Source organism: Scyliorhinus torazame, chromosome 20 (genome assembly GCF_047496885.1).
Source record: "Scyliorhinus torazame isolate Kashiwa2021f chromosome 20, sScyTor2.1, whole genome shotgun sequence".
Classification (NCBI taxonomy): domain Eukaryota; kingdom Metazoa; phylum Chordata; class Chondrichthyes; order Carcharhiniformes; family Scyliorhinidae; genus Scyliorhinus; species Scyliorhinus torazame.
In genome coordinates this window covers 21,936,342-21,955,827 of record NC_092726.1, presented here as the reverse complement: position 1 = coordinate 21,955,827, position 19,486 = coordinate 21,936,342, and the positions used below count along the sequence as shown (strand labels likewise).

Below are 19,486 nucleotides of genomic sequence, written 5' to 3'. Positions count from 1 at the left end.
GCAGACTTGATGGGCTGAATGGCCTCCATCTGCACTGTAAATTCTTTTTTTCCCCCATAAATTTAGAGTACCCAATTCATTTTTTCCAATTAAGGGGCAATTTAGCGTGGCCAATCCACCTACCCTGCACATCTTGGGGTTGTGGGGGCGAAACCCACGCAGACACGGGGAGAATGTGCAAACTCCACACAGACAGTGACCCGGGGCCGGGATCGAACCTGGGACCTCGGCGCCGTGAGGCAGTAGGGCTAACCCACAGTGCCACCGTGCTGCCCTACACTGTAAATTCCATGAAAAGCTGGACACTTCCTTGGTATCTGCAGAAGGTCACACCTTCCACACGAGGTTCGGATGCCGTATTGAGGGCGTCACCAATTGGGATCATGGCTCGGGCCTGCAAGGTTCTTGGCCTTATGGGCATCACCTGCTCCATTCTCGAGTAGCTCTTTGATGCAATACGTTTCGGGCTTGTCTGACAGATCTTTCTAGAACGCTTCCAAGGGAGTGGTTGCAATCGGCAACTCCATAGCTTGTCCCCTCTTCTGTGCGTCCGCTAATGATGAAGTGGCTCTCGTCAAAATGACACGAACTGGAGTCGATGGATGTGGAAGATTAACCCGATCCGGACCTGGTCTTCCAATGTAGTCCATTCCATGTCTTCTGGGTGTGGTAAACCACTGTTGCACCTCTATTAGGTGGTGTATGGTAGGACCTGTACTACAGGTACATTGGTAGTCCCTGCCTGCTGGCTCCGCCCAGTAAGCGGAGTATAAATATGCGTGTCCTCCGTGCTGCAGCCATTTCGCCAGCTGCTGTGGGAGGCCACACATCCTAGAGCAACAAAGCCTCAGTTGTACCCAACTCAAGTCTTTGTGCAATCGATCGTGCATCAATGGGGATCCTTTAGCTCTTCTGCTGCTGACACTCATGCCTTGGGTCGACCTTGATTTCTTATTGCGAGGCACATTTCAATGGTTTCCCCGCCTGGTTCGGACACACATCGGAATCGAGAAACCACAGCTCTCGTCTAAACTTTTCGAATCCTGATGGGAGCGAATGGGACACTGCCTCACGCGATGCCCCCCCCCCCCCCCACCTTCCCATGATGCCATGCTGCTGTGCCTCCACGGCATGTTCCAACAGACAGCAGATCCATTCAAGGGGCCATTCCCTTCGTGGCTTCCACTTCCACTCACGGTCTGTCACAAGGGGAAACAAGTAGAAACATACATGCAACAAAAGGCAGCGGCCTTCGCAATGGGTTACTGGGCCTGAAGCGATGATCCTGCGATACAAGTTCGAACGCCCCCCCCCCACCCCCCGAGCAGTCGGGGGAAATTAAATTCAATGAAGTGACTAAGTGCGGGATTGATTCGGAGAAATCGGAATGGTGACCACGGAATGATGGGACGGTTTCCCGACGCTCTCCGGCGAACGGGTGACTCTTAATCGCTCTCCGGCGTGATCGACACATGAACCTCCGAAATAGGGGCAGAGGTAGGCCCTCGGGTGCTCCTTCCACCCTTCAATAAGATGGTGGCTGATCTGTACGTGTTGAGCTCCGCATCCCCCCCCCCCCGCCTCCCCGATAATCGTTGACTCCCTTGCCCAACGAGAATCTACCTCCGCTTTCAGAACATTCCGTGATCCCGCTCCCACCTCCTTCTGAGGTTGGGAATTCCAAAGTCACACACCCCTCCGAGAGAAACAATTTCTCCTCATCTCTGCCCTGAGGGTGACCCCCCCCTTTTTAAAAACTGTGCCCCCCACCCCCCCGGTTCTGGAACAAAAGCAGAAAACACTGGACAATCTCAGCAGGTCTGACAGCATCTGTGGAGCGGGAAGGGGGTTGACGTTCCGAGTCTGTCTGTCTCGTTGTCCGCAGGAAGTTCAACATGTCCACACTGACTCTTACCGACTTTTACAGATGCACCATAGAAAGCATCCTATCGGGCTGCATCACAGCCTGGTCTGGCAACTGCTCGGCCCAGGGCCTCAAGAAACTTCAGAGAGTCGTGAACACAGCCCAGTCCATCACACGAACCTGCCTCCCATCTGTGATGAACGGTTACTGCCTTATCATCATGTAAGGTGATGTCCCCTTTAAGACCAGGCTTGGAACCCTGGGGACTCCGCCTCTGGCTCCGCCCATCTGGGAGCCATACATAAAGGCCTGCCTCATGGTCTGTATAGCAGTCAGCTCTCGTCCATAGCTGTAGCATAGTTATTAGTCTAATAAAGCCTTCTTTACAGTTTAATCTCTAAGCATCATTATTGAGGGTACCTCAATTTATTAGGCTAAACTAGATTCAGGATGGACGCAGGCCTAAAACCAGAGAAGCTCAATCTGGAAGCACGAACGCCGGAGGCAAAGGAAATTTTTAAATACTGGCTGCGGTGCTTCGAGGCCTACCTGGACTCCGCAGAGACTCCCATCGTGGGGCCACGCAAGCTGCGTCTACTCCACGCCCGGGTGAGTCACAGAATCTCCGCCACGCTCGAAAAGGCGACGATTTATGAGGAAGCGATTGAGTTGCTCCGCAAGCGGTTTGTCAAACCCATCAATGAGGTGCACGCCCGGCATCTGCTCTCTACCTGCCGGCAGCGCTCGGGGGAATTGCTCGACGAATTTGTTGAGAAACTCACCGCGCTGGCCAGGGACTGTGACCATCAGGATGTGGCAGGGGAAGTCCATATGAACCTGCACATCAGAGATTCTTTCGTGTCCGGCATCCGCTCGACCTACATCCGGCAGCGACTGCTCGAAAACGGGGCAAAAGACCTCCAGGAGACGCCAACGCTCGCCTCCTCGCTGGAGGTGGCCTGACATAACTTGGGTACGTACCCCGCGGACTCTGCCAGCCCCCCCCCGGACTTCCTCAGAATCGTCCGTATTACAGGCCTGCGCCACGCGGTGACCCGCTCACCATGGGGGCACACCTTGCTACTTCTGCGGGCAGGGCCAGCACCCACGCCCACGCTGCCCAGCCCGCTCCGCGATCTGCAGCGACTGCGGGAAGAAAGGGCACTTTGCGAGGGTCTGCCTGGCCAGACCCAGGGGCCAGAAAAACAAAGAACAGCCGGCCCGAAAATCAGGCTCTCAGGCCCGCAGGCCTCGCAATGCCGCTGCGCACCGACCCGACACGTCCTCTTCTGACGCGTCATCAGCCTCGTGCGAATCATGGGGGCGGCCACCTGGTCGGCGGCCATCTTCTCGCCCCGACACGTGCGACCGACGGCAGCGGCCATTTTACGAGTCCGACTCGGCTGACGACTCCGACTACCCGCGACTGGGTGCGATCACCCTCGATCAAACTCGGCCAAAACACCTGCAGAACTCCATGATGCAGGTCCAGGTCAACGGGCACGACACTGCATGCCTCTTCGACTCCGGGAGCACGGAGAGCTTTATCCACCCTGAAACGGTAAGGCGCTGCTCCCTACGCACCCATCCCACATCCCAAACCATAGCCCTCGCATCTGGGTCCCACTCGGTACAAATCACGGGGTACTGTATTGCGGATCTCTCGATCCAGGGTGCCAAATACACCCGTTTCAAATTTTATATCCTCCCTCACCTCTGTGTCCCCCTGCTGCTCAGACTGGATTTCCAGTGCAGCCACCGAAGCCTGACACTGAAGTTCGGCGGACCCTTGCCCCCCCCTCACGGTGTGCTGCCTTGTGACACTGAAAGTCGCACCCCCCTCGCTATTCGCTAACCTCACTCCCGACTGTAAGCCCGTCGCCACCAGGAGCCGGCGCTACAGTGCCCAAGATATGGCTTTTATCAAGTCAGAGGTCCAGCGATTACTGGGAGAGGGGGTCATCGAGGCTAGCAACAGCCCTTGGAGAGCGCAAGTGGTGGTAGTCCGGTCCGGGGAGAAGAAACGGATGGTCGTGGATTATAAACCGATTCACGCAGCTTGATGCGTACCCCCTTCCTCGCATCGCGGAAATGGTAAATCGGATCGCCCAATACCGAGTCTTTTCCACGGTCGACCTCAAATCTGCCTACCACCAGCTCCCCATCCGACCAAAAGACCGCCCCTATACTGCCTTCGAAGCAGCCGGCCGGCTCTTCCACTTCCTCAGGGTCCCCTTTGGTGTCACAAATGGGGTCTCCGTCTTTCAAAGGGCGATGGACCAAATGGTGGACCAGTACGGTTTGCGGGCTACATACCCGTACTTGGACAATGTCACCATCTGCGGCCATGATCAGCAGGACCATGACGCTAACCTCAAAAAGTTCCTCCAGACCGCCCGAGCCCTTAACCTGACCTATAACGAGGGCAAATGCGTTTTCCACACCACCCGGCTGGCCATCCTCAGCTATGTCGTGGAAGACGGGGTCCTAGGTCCCGACCCCGACCGCTTGCGCCCCCTTAAGGAACTCCCTCTCACCCGCAGCCTCAAGGCCCTCAAACGGTGCTTGGGGCTTTTCTCCTATTACGCCCAGTGGGTCCCCAAGTATGCGGACAAAGCCCGCCCACTCCTAAAGACCACCACTTTTCCCCTCTCGGCTGAGGCTCAATTGGCCTTCAACCGCATCAAGGCCGACATCATCAAGGCCGCCATGCACGCGGTGGACGAAACCATCCCTTTCCAGGTAGAGAGTGATGCATCAGACATCGCCCTGGCTGCTACTCTCAATCAAGGAGGCAGACCAGTAGCGTTCTTCTCCCGAACCCTCACCGCCTCCGAGATTCGACACTCTGCAGTCGAAAAGGAGGCACAAGCCATTGTGGAGGCTGTGCGGTGCTGGAGACACTACCTCGCCGGTAGGAGGTTTACCCTCGTCACCGACCAACGGTCGGTCGCCTATATGTTCGATAACACGCAACGGGGCAAAATAAAAAACGATAAAATTTTGAGGTGGAGGATCGAACTCTCCACCTACTCGTACGATATCAAGTATCGTCCAGGGGAGCTCAACGAGCCCCCAGATGCCCTGTCCCGCGGCACATGTTCCAACGCGCAGGAGGACTGCCTGCAAGCCATCCACAATGACCTCTGCCACCCGGGGGTTACCCGGCTCGTCCATTTCATCAAGTCCCGCAACCTACCTTACTCAACCAAGGAGGTCAAGGCCATGGTCAGGGCCTGTCAGGTCTGTGCGGAGTGCAAACCGCACTTCTATCGGCCAGACAAGGTTCGGCTCGTGAAGGCCTCGGGCCCCTTTGAGCGACTGAGCGTGGACTTCAAGGGGCCCCTCCCGTCCACCAACCGTTATGCCTATTTCCTCACCGTGATCGATGAGTTCTCCCGTTTCCCATTCGCCATTCCCTGCACCGACATGACCTCAGCCACGGTGATTAAGGCACTGCACAGCACCTTCACCCTGTTCGGTTTCCCTGCTTATATCCACAGCGACCGGGGTACATCGTTCATGAGCGATGAACTGCGTCAGTATCTGCTCAGCAAAGGCATCGCCTCGAGCAGAACGACCAGCTATAACCCACGGGGAAACGGGCAGGTGGAGAGGGAGAACGCGACCGTGTGGAAGGCTGTCCTTCTGGCCCTGCGGTCGAGAAATCTCCCAACCACCCGCTGGCAGGAGGTCCTACCCGATGCCCTACACCCCATTAGGTCACTCCTCTGCACGGCCACAAATGAGACCCCACATGAGCGATTGTTTCTCTTCCCCAGGAAGTCTACCTCCGGGGTCTCGCTTCCACCTTGGCTGATGGCTCCGGGACCTGTTCTTCTCCGGAGGCACGCGAGGAGCCATAAAACGGACCCCCTAGTTGAAAAGGTCCGACTGCTCCACGCCAACCCCAGTTACGCCTACGTGGAGTACTCCGACGGCAGGCAAGATACGGTTTCCCTCCGGGATCTGGCACCCGCTGGATCCTCCACCACAGACGCCCCTTCCCGCGCCGCTCCCCTGCAGGACCCGTCGCCCCCTACAACACACCCCCTTCCGGCCCTACCACCCGTTGGTGAGCTCCTACCGTGCGCCCCCCCCTTGCACCCCCCCTTTACACACCCCGGCGGCGCCGGCTCCGCTACCCCCGGCCCTGCCTACTTCCTCTGCCCCGACCCGGACCGAAGCTCCGACCGCTGTGCTCCCGGATGTGCCCTCAACCGGGACGTCCGTGCCCGCCGCACCACCGCCCGAACTGAGGAGATCGAGGAGGACGATCCGGCCACCGAGACGGATGGACCTATGATGACACTTCACCCCCGCCGGACTCCTTTTTAAACAGGGGGTGAATGTGATGAACGGTTACTGCCTTATCATCATGTAAGGTGATGCCCCCTTTAAGACCAGGCTTGGAACCCTGGGGACTCCGCCTCTGGCTCCGCCCATCTGGGAGCCATACATAAAGGCCTGCCTCATGGTCTGTGTAGCAGTCAGCTCTCGTCCAAATCTGTAGCATAGTTATTAGCCTAATAAAGCCTTCTTTACAGTTTAATCTCCAAGCATCATTATTGAGTGTACCTCACCATCCATTGACTCCATCTACACCTCCCGCTGCCTGGGGAAAGCGGGCAGCATAATCAAAGACCCCTCCCACCCGGCTTACTCACTCTTCCATTGGGCAGGAGATCAAAAGTCTGAGAACACGCACGAACAGACTCAAAAACAGCTTCTTCCCCACTGTTACCAGACTCCTGAATGACCCTCTTATGGACTGAACTGATCTCTCCACACATCTTCTCTATTGAGTAGTACTACACTCGTATGCTTCACCCTATGTCTATGTATTTACAATGTGTATCTATTGTATGTCCTTTGTCTTTCCTGTATGGAACGATCTGCCTGGACTGTACGCTGAACAATACTTTTCACTGCGCCTCGAAAACATCCTCTCCACGCCCACCTTATCAATACCGTACAGGATCTTGTACACTTCAATCCAGTCACCCCTCACTCTTATACACTCCACTGGAAACCAGCCCAGTCTTCCCTCCGAAGGCAACCCACTCCTTCTAGTAAGCCTCCTCTGAACTGGTCCAATCCTTCCTTAAATAACGAGACCAAAACTGCACACAGACGGGATCTCACCAATGACCTCTCTAACCAAAGCACAACATCCTCACTGTTACGTTCAACGACCCACTCAGACACACAATAAAAAAATAACAGACTGCAATAGCTGAAGAAAGCAGGGGGGCAGCTGGCCGCCATTTTCACTCGGGGTAAATACAAAGGGCAATAAAACCTTCCCCTTACCTGCGGCCCACACAAGGCCAGAATTGATAAAACAAAGACTTCAATGTTAGCATGCAGAGCCAATCAAAGTTCACCTTGACATGGAACTCGATCAATTGAGCAACAGGAAGTGTTTGAAGAGGAGATGGTTGAACAGACAAAGGGTTTTGGCAAATGGTTCTTGAAGATAAACAAAGGCAGGAAAAGATTTGAGGGAATAAAGCATCAACTTGCAGTCTTCTCTTGCATGTTCTGTCTCGACAGAGAGAGAACATTACAGCGCGGTACAGGCCCTTCGGCCCTCGATGTTGCGCCGACCTGTGAAACCACTCTAAAGCCCATCTACACTATTCCCTTATCGTCCATATGTCTATCCAATGACCATTTGAATACCCTTAGTGTTGGAGAGTCCAACAACAAGCCCTAACTTTCCTCCGATTAACAGTTCTTTCATTCAAATTGTGGGACAAATTTGTTTGTTCCCATAGCCTACAAATGGTCCCAAGTACAAAATGGACGACAGAAGCGAGAGTGGGCCATCGTAACCGGACCAAATTTGCTTCAGTTTAGGCCCCTTGCCTGAATTATAATTTCGAGATAGGAAGTTGGCAATCTCAATTCAGACTGGAGTGGGAATTAATAACCATGGAGACCTGGTTCTGGGTCCCCACTCCTTCGCAAAGTGAGCTCCGCATTCCTTCGCCATTTACTCTGGATTTTCTCGGCCCCGAGAGACACAGGAGCAGAATTAGGCCACTCGGCCCATCGAGTCTGCTCCGCCATTCGATCATGGCTGGTGTTTCTCATCCCCATTCTCCTGCCTTCTCCCCATAACCCCTGACCCCCTGATGAATCAAGAACCTATCTATCTCTGTCTTCAAGACACTCAGTGATTCTGCGTTGTCGGACTGGAAATCAGGGCTTATTAACTTCGATTTCTCAAACTTGCCCGCGTTAATAAAAAAATGTGAGTGGGGGCCCAGTGTCCAAGTTCCGAGCTTGCTCCCCAAGTTGCCCGCTGCACGAGAGAAAGGAAGGTGCACTCGGGGTGAGAGCCGGCCGTGCCCAACAAGGCCTCGAATTTCACGGCAAGGGCAACGAGACGAGGCGGGGAAGGAAGGAGAATTGCTCCTGCCGATCAGCTCATGGAAGATCGAGGTGGCCTGCATGCCCGCCGGTGCCCAGGTGACTGGGCATACAACTCGCGGGCACTACAGCACCAAGCCGCAACGACGCCCTGGGCGTTCTCTGCGATATCGCTGACCACGCTCGCGGACGTCCATCTTTTAACTTGGGCTCAATGGAGACGATGGATGGGAGTCGGGGTGGGTGGGGTCGGAAGCATCTCAAAAAGGTCAGGCGTGCTTCCAGCGGGAGCCCAAACTCCGAAATCTGGGAAAGGATCAGCAGCGAATTGGGCTGGAGACTAGAGGAGATGCTTTTCTTGCCCTCCCAGGCAGAGGGGGTCGGGTAAAACGACAGTGCTCGAACGAGGGAGCATTTAAACCAGTAAAAAGATGCAGGAAGACAACCTCCAGGGAAAAGAAACAAAGGCCAAGTATTGAAACAGCTGCCAAAACAACCATACATCTTGGGAATAAAACTTGGGAATTTGCGGCTTCATCCAAATAGAATAATGGCTGACAAACATAACCACAAATAAAAGGCATCGGGTTAACTGCCAGGTCAAAGAATCAGCTCACTTATATGTGGCGGCATTGATTCCTCCCCCCAGACAAGGCACCAGGCTGCCCCGAGCTCGCACAAGGCCCCAAAAGCCGTACGTACACCCCAAAGGCATCAAGGGGAATGGCGGGAGGGCAGGAGTATGGAGTGGAGATAGCGAATCAGCCGTGAGCATAATGAACGGCGGAGCAGGCTCAAAGGGCCAAACGGCCGACTTGCAGATCGAGAGCGAATGTAATGGTTCAACAGCTCGAGCCTGGCTAAACGAATGAAGGCGCGCCGTGCAACAAGAGTCAAAAGAATGCTGTGTGCTTTGAGCGCATCTGGTGCAGCTAATAGGAGGGGCCAGGTCTATATGGAAAAAGCAATTGCCCACTAGGTTGAGCAGAAGCGATTTCAGTTCGATCCGAAAAGGGCTCGCTCTCTCTCCAAGGACTCTGCACCAAGTAAAACCGGGTTATTAACTTCATACACAAGAGGTACTTGAAATATATGGGCTTGCTTAATTGGAATGTAGAGGCAGGCTTCAGGAAACAAGTTGTGATGTTGCAACTGCAAAGCTATTTTCTTTGTTGCTAATGTACTCCATTCTGTGTTCAAATTAAACTTTGTTTTAATATAAAACCTGTGTTTTGGTCAGTGTTATCACTCCTGTGGCGCAGTAACATTTCCACAGTGTTTTACCAAATGCAAATAGTTGGGTTCTGTTCCGGGGTCTTGACCAGAATTGGAGATTTGGTCCGGATTCCGAAACAGAAGGAAGCAGCCTACAATGAGACATTAAACGTCTCTTCTCTCAGAGATCCCATGGCACGGCTCCAAGTGGAGCTGCCGCGTTCCCTCCGAGGCCCTATTTATGTGGTGGCACAGTAGCACAGTGGGTTAGCACTGTTGCTTCACAGCTCCAGGGTCCCGGGTTCGATTCCCGGCTTGGGTCACTGTCCGTGCGGAGTCTGCACGTTCTCCCCAGTGTCTGCGCGCGTTTCCTCCGGGCGCTCCGGTTTCCTCCCACAAGTCCCGAAAGACGTGCTTGTTAGGTGAATTGGACATTCTGAATTCTCCCTCCGTGTACCCGAACAGGCGCCGGAGTGTGGCGACTAGGGGATTTTCACAGTAACTTCATTGCAGCGTTAATGTAACTTGTGACAATAATAAAGATCATCTCTCGCCCAAGAGCATTAAAGAGATATGATGACCCAGCCATCACCTCAGTGCTGTTTCGCGGCACCTTGCTGTGCGAAATTGCCGTGTCGACGCGCCGAAAACGGACTCGACTGGCCCGTTCAGCGCTGTCGCCCCCCACATGCTCAAGGAGCAGTGAGGAATGTCAATATGCCTTTTCCCATGCACTCTATTTAATCGGGACTTCTGGGATCGTCCGACTCTCCAAAAAAGTAAACAACGGGAGCTTAGAGGGCTCTGTGACACCCTGCTCCGAATCAAGATTGACAGTCAGGGTCTTTAATTAAATTAACCCCTCGCTGTACGGTTCGTGCCAAATCCAAATGCACTTCAAAAGGTTGTTTTGTCAGGGCAGATCAGAGCCTGGGAACGATCTGTCTGTTTGTGTTTGTTAAAGTGACGGTTCTGGTTGCTTCCGTCAATGTAGTCAGCTGAATAGAGAACGGAGGAAGAGGTTAAGAATGTGTTAACTGCCGCCCGCCCACATCACCAACAGTAATAGATCTTTCCCGCACCACTTCACGTCTCAAGTATGTGCCCCGGGCGTGAATCCTCCAACTCTACCTCAAGGCTTTGTCGCACAGCAGATGTCCTCTGCTCTCTTCTCCCAGAGGGCTATTCTTCGTGGGAACGAGAGGGTCACGGTGATGCAAGGGGTCAGATAACGAGAGATGCTCCAGAGACATGAAATCCAATCCCACCACAGCGCATCGGGGAATTGAACCTCGAGCAGTGGGCTAAATCTGGGTTGGAAACTCTCGTGGATTGGGACGGTCAATAAAGAGAATTTGTGTCACGTCGAGCAATGTGTCGTACGACACGTCTGCCTGAGGGACACCTGGGCAGCACAGTGGTTAGCACAGCTGCCTCACGCCTCCAGGGGCCTAGGTTCAATTCCAGCCTCAGGTGATCTGTCTGTGCGGAGTCTGCACGTTCTCCCCGTGTCTGTGGGGGTTTCCTCCGGCTGCTCCGGTTTCCTCTCAGTCCAAAGATGCATAGGTTTGGGTGAATTGGCCATGATTAATTGTGCCTTAGTGTCCAAAGACGTGCAGGTTAGGTCGGGTCACAGGAAGAGGGCGGGAGAGTGGGCCTGGGTGAGGTGCTCTCCCAGAGGGAGATTTCATGAACACTACACCCTGTATGCTTCATCCGATGCCAGTGCTTTTGTAGTTACATTGTATATGTTGTGTTGCCCTATTATGTATTTTCTTTTATTCCCTTTTCTTCTCATGTACGAAATGATCTGCTGAGCTGCTCGCAGAAAAATACTTTTCACTGTACCTCGGTACACGTGACAATAAACAAATCCAATCCAATCTCGATCCTGCACTGTATAGATTCCATACGTCGTAAAAGTGAACATGCAAGTTCTGAAGAAGCGTCACAAGGACTCGAAACGTTAACTCGGTTTCTCTCTCCACAGCTGCTGCCAGGCCTGCTGAGCTTTTCCGGAATTTTCTGTTTTTTTTATTCCGATCTCCGGCACCAGCAGCAGTTTGATTTTATTCTCGTCGTTCAAGTGAGTTCAAACGTGTCCATTTGGCCCGATTGTCCGTCTGAAACGTTAAGCGGCCGTCCTTTCCCAATTCTGATGGACCTTGCTTCTCTCCTTTATTTAGCCGCGATGTAGAATCACCCCGTACTTCCCCTCGGCCCCTCCCTGTTGTCAAAACCGAGGCCCTGCAACTAGGCCCGGATCCCAGCCCAATGCTACCAGCAGCGTCTCAAACATGGCGCAAAGGGCAGACGCCACAGGATGCTACTGTGTCTCCGAGACAGACTTCCCTCAAAGACCTCGCACACAAGGTTCCCAGCTAAGCGGCTGCCAGCCGCCAATGCAAAAAAAATAACCCGCATTCTTGGCGGGCACACGATCCGAGATCAAATGACACAGCCAGCCCGGCAGAGCGTGGAGAAATTCCTTCTCAACGCGACTTGCACAACCTCTGGGTGGAGCACTGCTCCATCAACACTTGGAAACTGCTTGAAACCTCCTCAAGTGCCTGGGCAGAGGTGAACATTTGAACACCATGGACATTCTCAGGCGCACAGGCTTCAGAGACACATTTGCAAACAAGGCCCCAACGCAAGCCAAACATGACAACGCCCAGGTTTGAGCCCAAATCTGGTCAGAGGTCGATTTGAGTCAAGAGCAGCAGTGTGTGTGTGTGTGTGGGCGGGGGGGGGGGGCACTTTACTGCGGAGGCGGAATTCAGCCCATCGAGTCTGTACCGGCCCTTGGAAAGAGCACCCCATCCCCGGAGCCCAGTAACGCCACCTCACCTTTTTGGTCACTAAGGGCAATTTTTCACGGCCAATCCACCTAACCCCGTCCATCTTTGGGACTTGTGGGAGGAAACCGGAGCACCCGGAAGGAACCCACGCAGACACGGGGGAGAACGTGCAGACTCCGCACAGGCAGTGACCCCAGCCGGGAATCGAACCTGGGTCCCTGGAGCTGTGAAGCAACAGTGCTAGCCACTGTGCTATCGTGCCGCCCAAAACAAAACAGAAGCAGAAAATACAGGACAATCTGAGCAGATCGGACAGCTTCTGCGGAGAGAGAGGAGGAGGAAGCCAACGTTTCGAGTCTGGGTGACTCTTTTGTCAAAGCTGTTCGCACATTCGGCGGGGGCCAACGAATCACACGGACATGTTTTGGGGTTGTGAAAAATTGGGAAGATTCCGGGCGGGAGTGTTCGCGGTCTTAGCCAGGATAGTGGAGGAGGAGGTGGACCCTTTGGTGGCGATATTCGGGGTCTCAGAGAAGCCGGAGCTCATGGAGAGGAGGAAGGCCGATGTTGTGGCCTTCGCCGCTCTGATTGCACGGCGGCGGATTTTGCTGGAGTGGCGGTCGGCATCGCCACCGGGGGCAGCAGCTTGGTTGGGTGACCTGTGCGACCTCCTGCGGTTCGAGAAGGTAAAGTATGAGTTAAGGAGCTCAGCAGGGGGGTTTGAGGAAAGGTGGGGGATGTTTGTGACCGTGTTTGAGGAGCGGGGGGGGGGGGGGGGGGGGGGGGGGGGGGGGGGTGGAGAATCTGTACAGACTGTATAGTTGATAGTTGGGAAGAATGTTTCCCGGGGTGTTTGTTCGCTGTGACCTGTTTAGATACATGTTTGTAATAAAATAGGTTTTTTTTAAAAAGGGAAGCAATGAGACAATCAATTGCAATCAAACGCAAATGGAGGCTCCACCTCAGTATATTACGGGATCGTCGCCTCAGTCAACTGGTCAACAGTGCTGACCAATCACGACCGACCTGTCCTGACATCGAGACAAGCGCTCGCTCTTGAACACAACACTTTCTCAACCCTGACACCAGCAGAGACCCAGCTCTGGATTTCAAGAACCAAGCCACAATGACACTTGCTTGGATCTTATTCAAAGCAAAGCAGGCGTGGAACGGCATTCAAACAGAATTAAATCAAAGTCTCCGGATGGAAAGGGACCATTGCAAATTGACTCACTTCTGGGAGAAACCTGGGAGGTTGTGAAACATCCCGAAATCCTCCAGAAAAGCACAAACGTAGAGCAAGGGGAGTTAAGAAAGAACGAGGGCCTCGAATCCGAAGTTGGTCTTTATGTTGTTGAGCGGGTCAATGAGGAAAATACAGGCCCCAGCTCAAAGTGAAGGAGGTAGCCGCGGGTTTTAGTAAGGTGGGTAGTGGAGGGGTCTGGGCACAGGTGGGAAACGCTGGGAGGTGGTAACCTCTCCGCTTGGAAAGGCAGGCCCTGCACCAAAGGAACACAGATAATAGAATTTATAGTAGGAGGCCATTCGGCCCATCGAGTCTGCACCAACCCACTGAAAGAGCACCCTACCTAGACCCACTCCCCCGTCCTGTCTCTGCAGCCCCACCTAACCGGCACATCTTTGGACTGTGGGAGGAAACCGGAGCACCCGGAGGAAACCCACGCAGACACGGGCAGACTCCGCACAGACAGTGACCCAAGCCGGGAATCGAACCTGGGGCCCTGGCGTTGTGAGGCAGCGGTGCTAACCACTGTGCCACCGTGCAGCCTCATCATTAGGCTCGTTTTTAAAACCAGAGGCACGATAATAAATTTGTTAGTGTCACAAGAAGGCTCACATTAACACTGCAATGATGTTACCCCTCGTCGCCAGACTCCGGCGCCTGTTCGGGTACACAGAGGGAGAATTCAGTATGTACAAGTCACCTAGCAAGCGCGTATCGAGCAGTCAAACCAATCGCAGGGATGGCCAAAGGAGATCGCCAAGTGGCTAATTGTTCTGCTTTTCTATCTCAGCTGAATCAACGGTGAAGTGAGGCGATGGAGGGAGGGCGCAATGTCCACCCAGGAGCAAACCCATCAGCTCAGCTGGTTGGTATCTGTCCCACCCCTCATTATAGCGAGATTAGTGCCACTTCCTCCATCGGTGTGGCAGCCCAGGTTCCAAACTACCATCCCAATGACTAATACTGAGCCAACACAGAAACATGCACGGTTGGCTCGAAGACATTAACGAGGTGCTGTCGAGGCTTCAGCATCTCGTACTGCCACGATTACGGTGTTATACCGGTAGATCGAGTTGCACCCATGTGTGCTTCCATGAACTTGACTGACACAAGGAATTCAACAGGGTTCCCTCACAAGATGTGCAGGTTAGGTGGATTTGCTTAGCTAAATTGCCCCCAAGTGTCCAAAGATGTGCAGATTAGGTCGGCAGGGGAGTGGGCCGAAATAGGATGCTCTTTCTGCACTGTAGAAATTCTACGGGCGTGCCGACCTTGGAGGTAAGCATCCGCTGTTGCCCGGGAAGCCCATTGCACAAGTGGAGGCACGCAGGAGGGGCTTGAGGAGAACGTTCTGGGATTGGGAGGTGTCAATTGGCGCTCCCCAAGGACCTGTCCCTCACCATCAGTGACAGGTGCAAGTCACGACAAGGTACGTGGGTGGGAGGCTCAATCGACTGGGTGGGTGGGTTAATAGGAGATGACAAGTGGAGGGAGGGAGAAGAACTACAGCAGGTGGAGGTCCATGTGGGGGTGGGGGTGGGGGGAGCCATGCACTTTCGATGGCAGGGATAAAGAGCGGAGGTGAATGCGTGACAGCCCGTGCAGATAGAAACTGTCCCTCAGCCAGAAGTTGGCGGATCCAGCGGCCAGATCCATGCCTCGGGCGTGCAGAGTGCTTTATCTCAAGGAGATTGGATACCAGCAAGGAGAGACGTCATGCCTCGAACAAGGTGTCTCAAAACGATTGCCGTTTTGGTTTACCTGAATGGCGACAGGGGTGAGCAGGTGAATGATGAAGGCAGGTTGCAGAAACTTGGGTTTCCAACGCTTGAAGGCGGAGACACGTTTGGGAGAGGTGCGTTCCGGTTGATGAAGTGGGGATCGGGTGGAAGTGAGGGCTTCAGTGGGTCCGTGCAGACTCAATGGGCAGAATGGCCTCCTTCTGCACTGTATGTTCTATAAGGGGCAATTTATCATGGTCAATCCACCTAACCTGCACATCTTTGGACTGTGGGAGGAAACCGGAGCACCCGGGGGAGAAGGCACAAACTGCACATAGACAGTGACCCAAGGCCGGAACCAAAATCTACCTTGGCGCTGTGAGGCAGCAGTGCTAACCGCCAAACCGCCCCAACGGCACCGACCACAACATCCTTCCTCAACTGCACAATCACTTGGGTGTTTAAAGAATCAACTGTGCTTTCTCCAAGTACAAGTGGAAAATAATCCCCACCCCCCTGCCCCACTATTTAGACAAATCAACGGTCGCTGCTTTGCGACTGAGTGCACCACCATTATATTCAAGTGGAACGGACAAGGTCCCTCGACACCAGCGCTAACAAAGAACTGCCTCCTCTCTGCAACAAGGCTCCTGAAGGGGAAATGCAGGGGAGGCTGGCGAAGTTGACAATTCTGTTTCGAAACCAGATATTTTGCCCTTTCTCATAGAATTTACAGTGCAGAAGGAGGTCATTCGGCCCGTCGAGTCTGCACCGGCTCTTGGAAAGAGCACCCTACCCATAGTCAACACCTCCACCCTATCCCCATAACCCAGTAACCCCATCCAGCACTAAGGGCAATTTTGGACACTAAGGGCAATTGATCACGGCCAATCCACCTAACCTGCACATCTTTGGACTGTGGGAGGAAACCGGAGCACCCGGAGGAAACCCACGCAGACACGGGGAGGATGTGCAGACTCCGCACAGTGACCCAGGAGGGAGGGCCCACGGAACTGGGGCAAAGCACGGTCACTGCTGTCGTGGCGTAAACGCGCCGTCTGCCACCCGGCACGATCCAATAGGCCCGACCGGTAATGACCGGATCAGCAGCCATTTTGAAGTGGTCGAGGGGTAAACAGTGGACAGTTTTCCCGGATGGAGTTTGAGGCAGCTCCCGTGGGATCTGACGGGAGGCCGCGGGGCTGGCACATGAACTCAGCTTCCCCTCGTTCTGCCCCCACAGTGTTTGCAGCAACCCGTGTTCTGAAGGGGGGGGGGGGGGGAACCTTGCGCTCTCAGTCCTGAACAGAATTCGGCCACAGATCAGTCAGTCGATCGCATTAAAAGGGCGGTAGCAGAGTGGTTGGCACAGTTGATTCACAGCTCCAGGGTGCCAGGTTCGATTCCCGGCTTGGGTCACTGTCTGTGCGGAGTCTGCACGCTCTATGCGTGGGTTTCCTCCGGGTGCTCCGGTTTCTACCCACAGTCCAAAGGTGTGCAAGTTGGGTGGATTGGCCACGTTAAATTGCCCCTTAATGTCCAAAAAGTTTTGGTGGGGGTTACTGGGTTATGGGGATGGGGTGGAGGCGTGGGCTTAAATCGGGTGCTCTTTCCAAGGGCCGGCGCAGACTCAATGGGCCGAATGGCCTCTTTCTGCCTGTAAATTCTATTATTCTATGAAGAGGCTGGAGGGGCCCAGCCTCTTCCTAAGAGGACAAAGCGGGTCCAGCTCCTCATCCTGAACTCTGACAGTGCAGCACTCCCTCACCTTGACTGGAGTTTTGCAAAGTGGAGCATCGTGAAACCACAAAAACCACTGACACTCAAGATAGGAGAGAATCACATGAGCGAACTCCCAAAGAATGATGGCCACAGTTGTGAGCTCCTGCGAACTTTAATCAGCCCCCCCTCCCTCCCGAGCACAGTCTTGACTCCACCGAGCAAAGAAGATGTCACACACTTCAGAGTTTCCAATCAAACCCCACTGATAATCCAGCAAATGGGAAAGCAAGCGGTTGGAGTGAGGTTGAATTGACCACCTAAATTGCAAATGCTCTCTCTCTGTCTCTGTGTCATTCCTGCAGGAGGAACCCAGGGTGTGAAGGAACCCTCCCCACACACACACACACACACACACACACATTATCATCACCCACAAAATGCAAGAGCAAAACAGGAAGACCTGACACTGACACAAACCACAAGATCCTCTTACACCCCCCCCCCCCCCCCACACACACAAACACTGCTGCATTTCCGGAGTCCCCCCCCCCCCACCCCCCCCACTTACCCCCACAGACAACACTCCTGGGTTTTGAGATAGAAACAGTCCATTTTAGCCACCTCCCCCCCCCCCCCCACTTCAATTCCCACCACCTTTCCCTTTTTTGGGGGGGGCTGAAACTTCCCAAATGCCCACCAAGGGAGGCTGGGGCTGGCTTTGCTTACCTTCCCTCGCCTTCAGCAACACGGTGTTGGCGACAATGTTCTCCAGCTCCATTTGTGTATGTGAGGGGAGGGAGGGGAGGGTCGTGCAGCAGCTCTGGGGTGGGGGGGCTGTGACCTGGAGGAGGTGTGAGGGGTGGGGAAGGGGTTTGCAGTCTCCCAGGTGCAGAGTGAGAGACCAGGCAGCTCTGTCAGTTTCCTTCAGGGAATCCCCTCTCCGCCGACACAATGTATCCGCCGCGCTCCAATTGTCATTTCCCCTCTTTGGATACACAACGTTCCACAGGCTGGCTGGGGGGTGGAGGGGCGTGGCCAGAGCCCAGAGAGGGCGTGGTCTCCACCCCCCCTGCTGACGTCAATCCCTGCGTCATTCCCGCCCCCACAAGGGCTGGCTGCAAACAGCCACGGAACATGCAGCCGGGGAGGACTTGCATTGCTGTAGCGCCTGTCACTCACCCTCCCCAGCGGAGCCCCTTTAACTCCCCTCCCCGCCCAAAAAAGACACCTTTTCCAGCCAATGGCATCCACCTGAAAGTCACTCACTTCTGACATATACCATTGGAGGGGGGATATGCCGGGGGGGGGATATTCCAGTGGAGGGGGATATTCCAGTGGGAGGGGGGTATTCCAGTGGGGGGGAGGGGGTATTCGAGTGGGGGGGGGAGGGGGATATTTCCAGGGGGGGTATTCCAGTGGGGGAATATTCCAGTTGGGGGGGGGGTATTCCAGTCGGAGGGGGATATTCCAGTGGGGGGGGATATTTCAGTGGGGGGGGGAATATTCCAGTGGGTGGGGGGATATTCCAGTGGGTGGGGGGATATTCCAGTGGGTGGGGGGATATTCCAGTGGGTGGGGGGATATTCCAATGGGGGGGGGAAGATATGCCAGTGGGGCGGCATATTCAAGTGGGGGGATATTCCCATGGGAGGGGAATATTCCAGTGGGGGGGGAGAAAGATATTCCAGTTGGGGGGGATATTCCAGTGGGGGGAGGATATTCCAGTGGGGGGGAGGATATTCCAGTGGGGGGGGGGAGGATATTCCAGTGGGGGGGGGGATTCCAGTGGGGGGGTGATATTCCAGTGCGGGGGGGGGATATTCCAGAGGGGAGGGGGATATTCCAGTGGATGGGGGGGGATATTCCAGTGGATGGGGGGGGGATATTCCAGTGGGTGGGGTATTCCAGTGGGGGGTGGATATTCCAGTGGGGGGGGGTTATTATGCCAGTGGGGGTATACTCCAGTGGGGGGGAATATTCCAGTGGGGGTGATATTCCAGTGGGGGGGGGGATGTTCCAGTGGGCGGATATTCCAGTGGAGGGGGATATTCCAGTGAAGGGATATTCCAGTGGGGGGGGGGGACTCCAGTTAGGGGGGGTGGTATTCCAGTTGGGTGGGGATTTTCCAGTGGGAGGGGGGATATTGCAGTGGGGGGGGGGGGATATTCCAGTGAGGGGGATATTCCAGAGGGGAGGGGGGATATTCCAGTGGGATGGGATATTCCAGTGAGGGGGGATATTCCTGTGGGGCGGAGGATATTCCAGTGGGGGGGGAGGGATATTCCAGTGGGGGGGGGCATTCTAGTGGGGGACGTATATTCCAGTGTGGAACATATTCCAGTGGGGGAGGATATTCCAGTGGTGGGGGGGGCTATTCCAGTGCGGGGGGGATATTCCAGTGGCGGGGGAATATTCCAGTGGGGGGGGGATATTCCAGTGGGGGGGGGGTTATTATGCCAGTGGGGGTATATTCCAGTGGGGGTATATTCCAGTGGGGGGGAATATTCCAGTGGAGGGGGATATTCCAGTGGGGGGGGGA

General features: G+C 54.5%; 1 protein-coding gene across 2 annotated transcripts in view; it reads right to left on the bottom strand.

The window, feature by feature from the left end:
- grk5l (G protein-coupled receptor kinase 5 like) overlaps positions 1-18,007 on the bottom strand; it is a 217,546-nt gene extending 199,539 nt beyond the window's left edge. The window contains exon 1 of one of the 2 annotated variants that reach the window (XM_072485911.1): positions 17,674-18,007. In XM_072485911.1, the coding sequence (XP_072342012.1) occupies positions 17,674-17,725 (52 nt within the window). In that variant the 5' untranslated portion in view covers positions 17,726-18,007. The remainder of the gene's footprint in view (positions 1-17,673) is intronic. The other variant, XM_072485910.1, reaches the window with a different exon arrangement.
- Between the last annotated feature and the right edge of the window lie 1,479 nt (positions 18,008-19,486).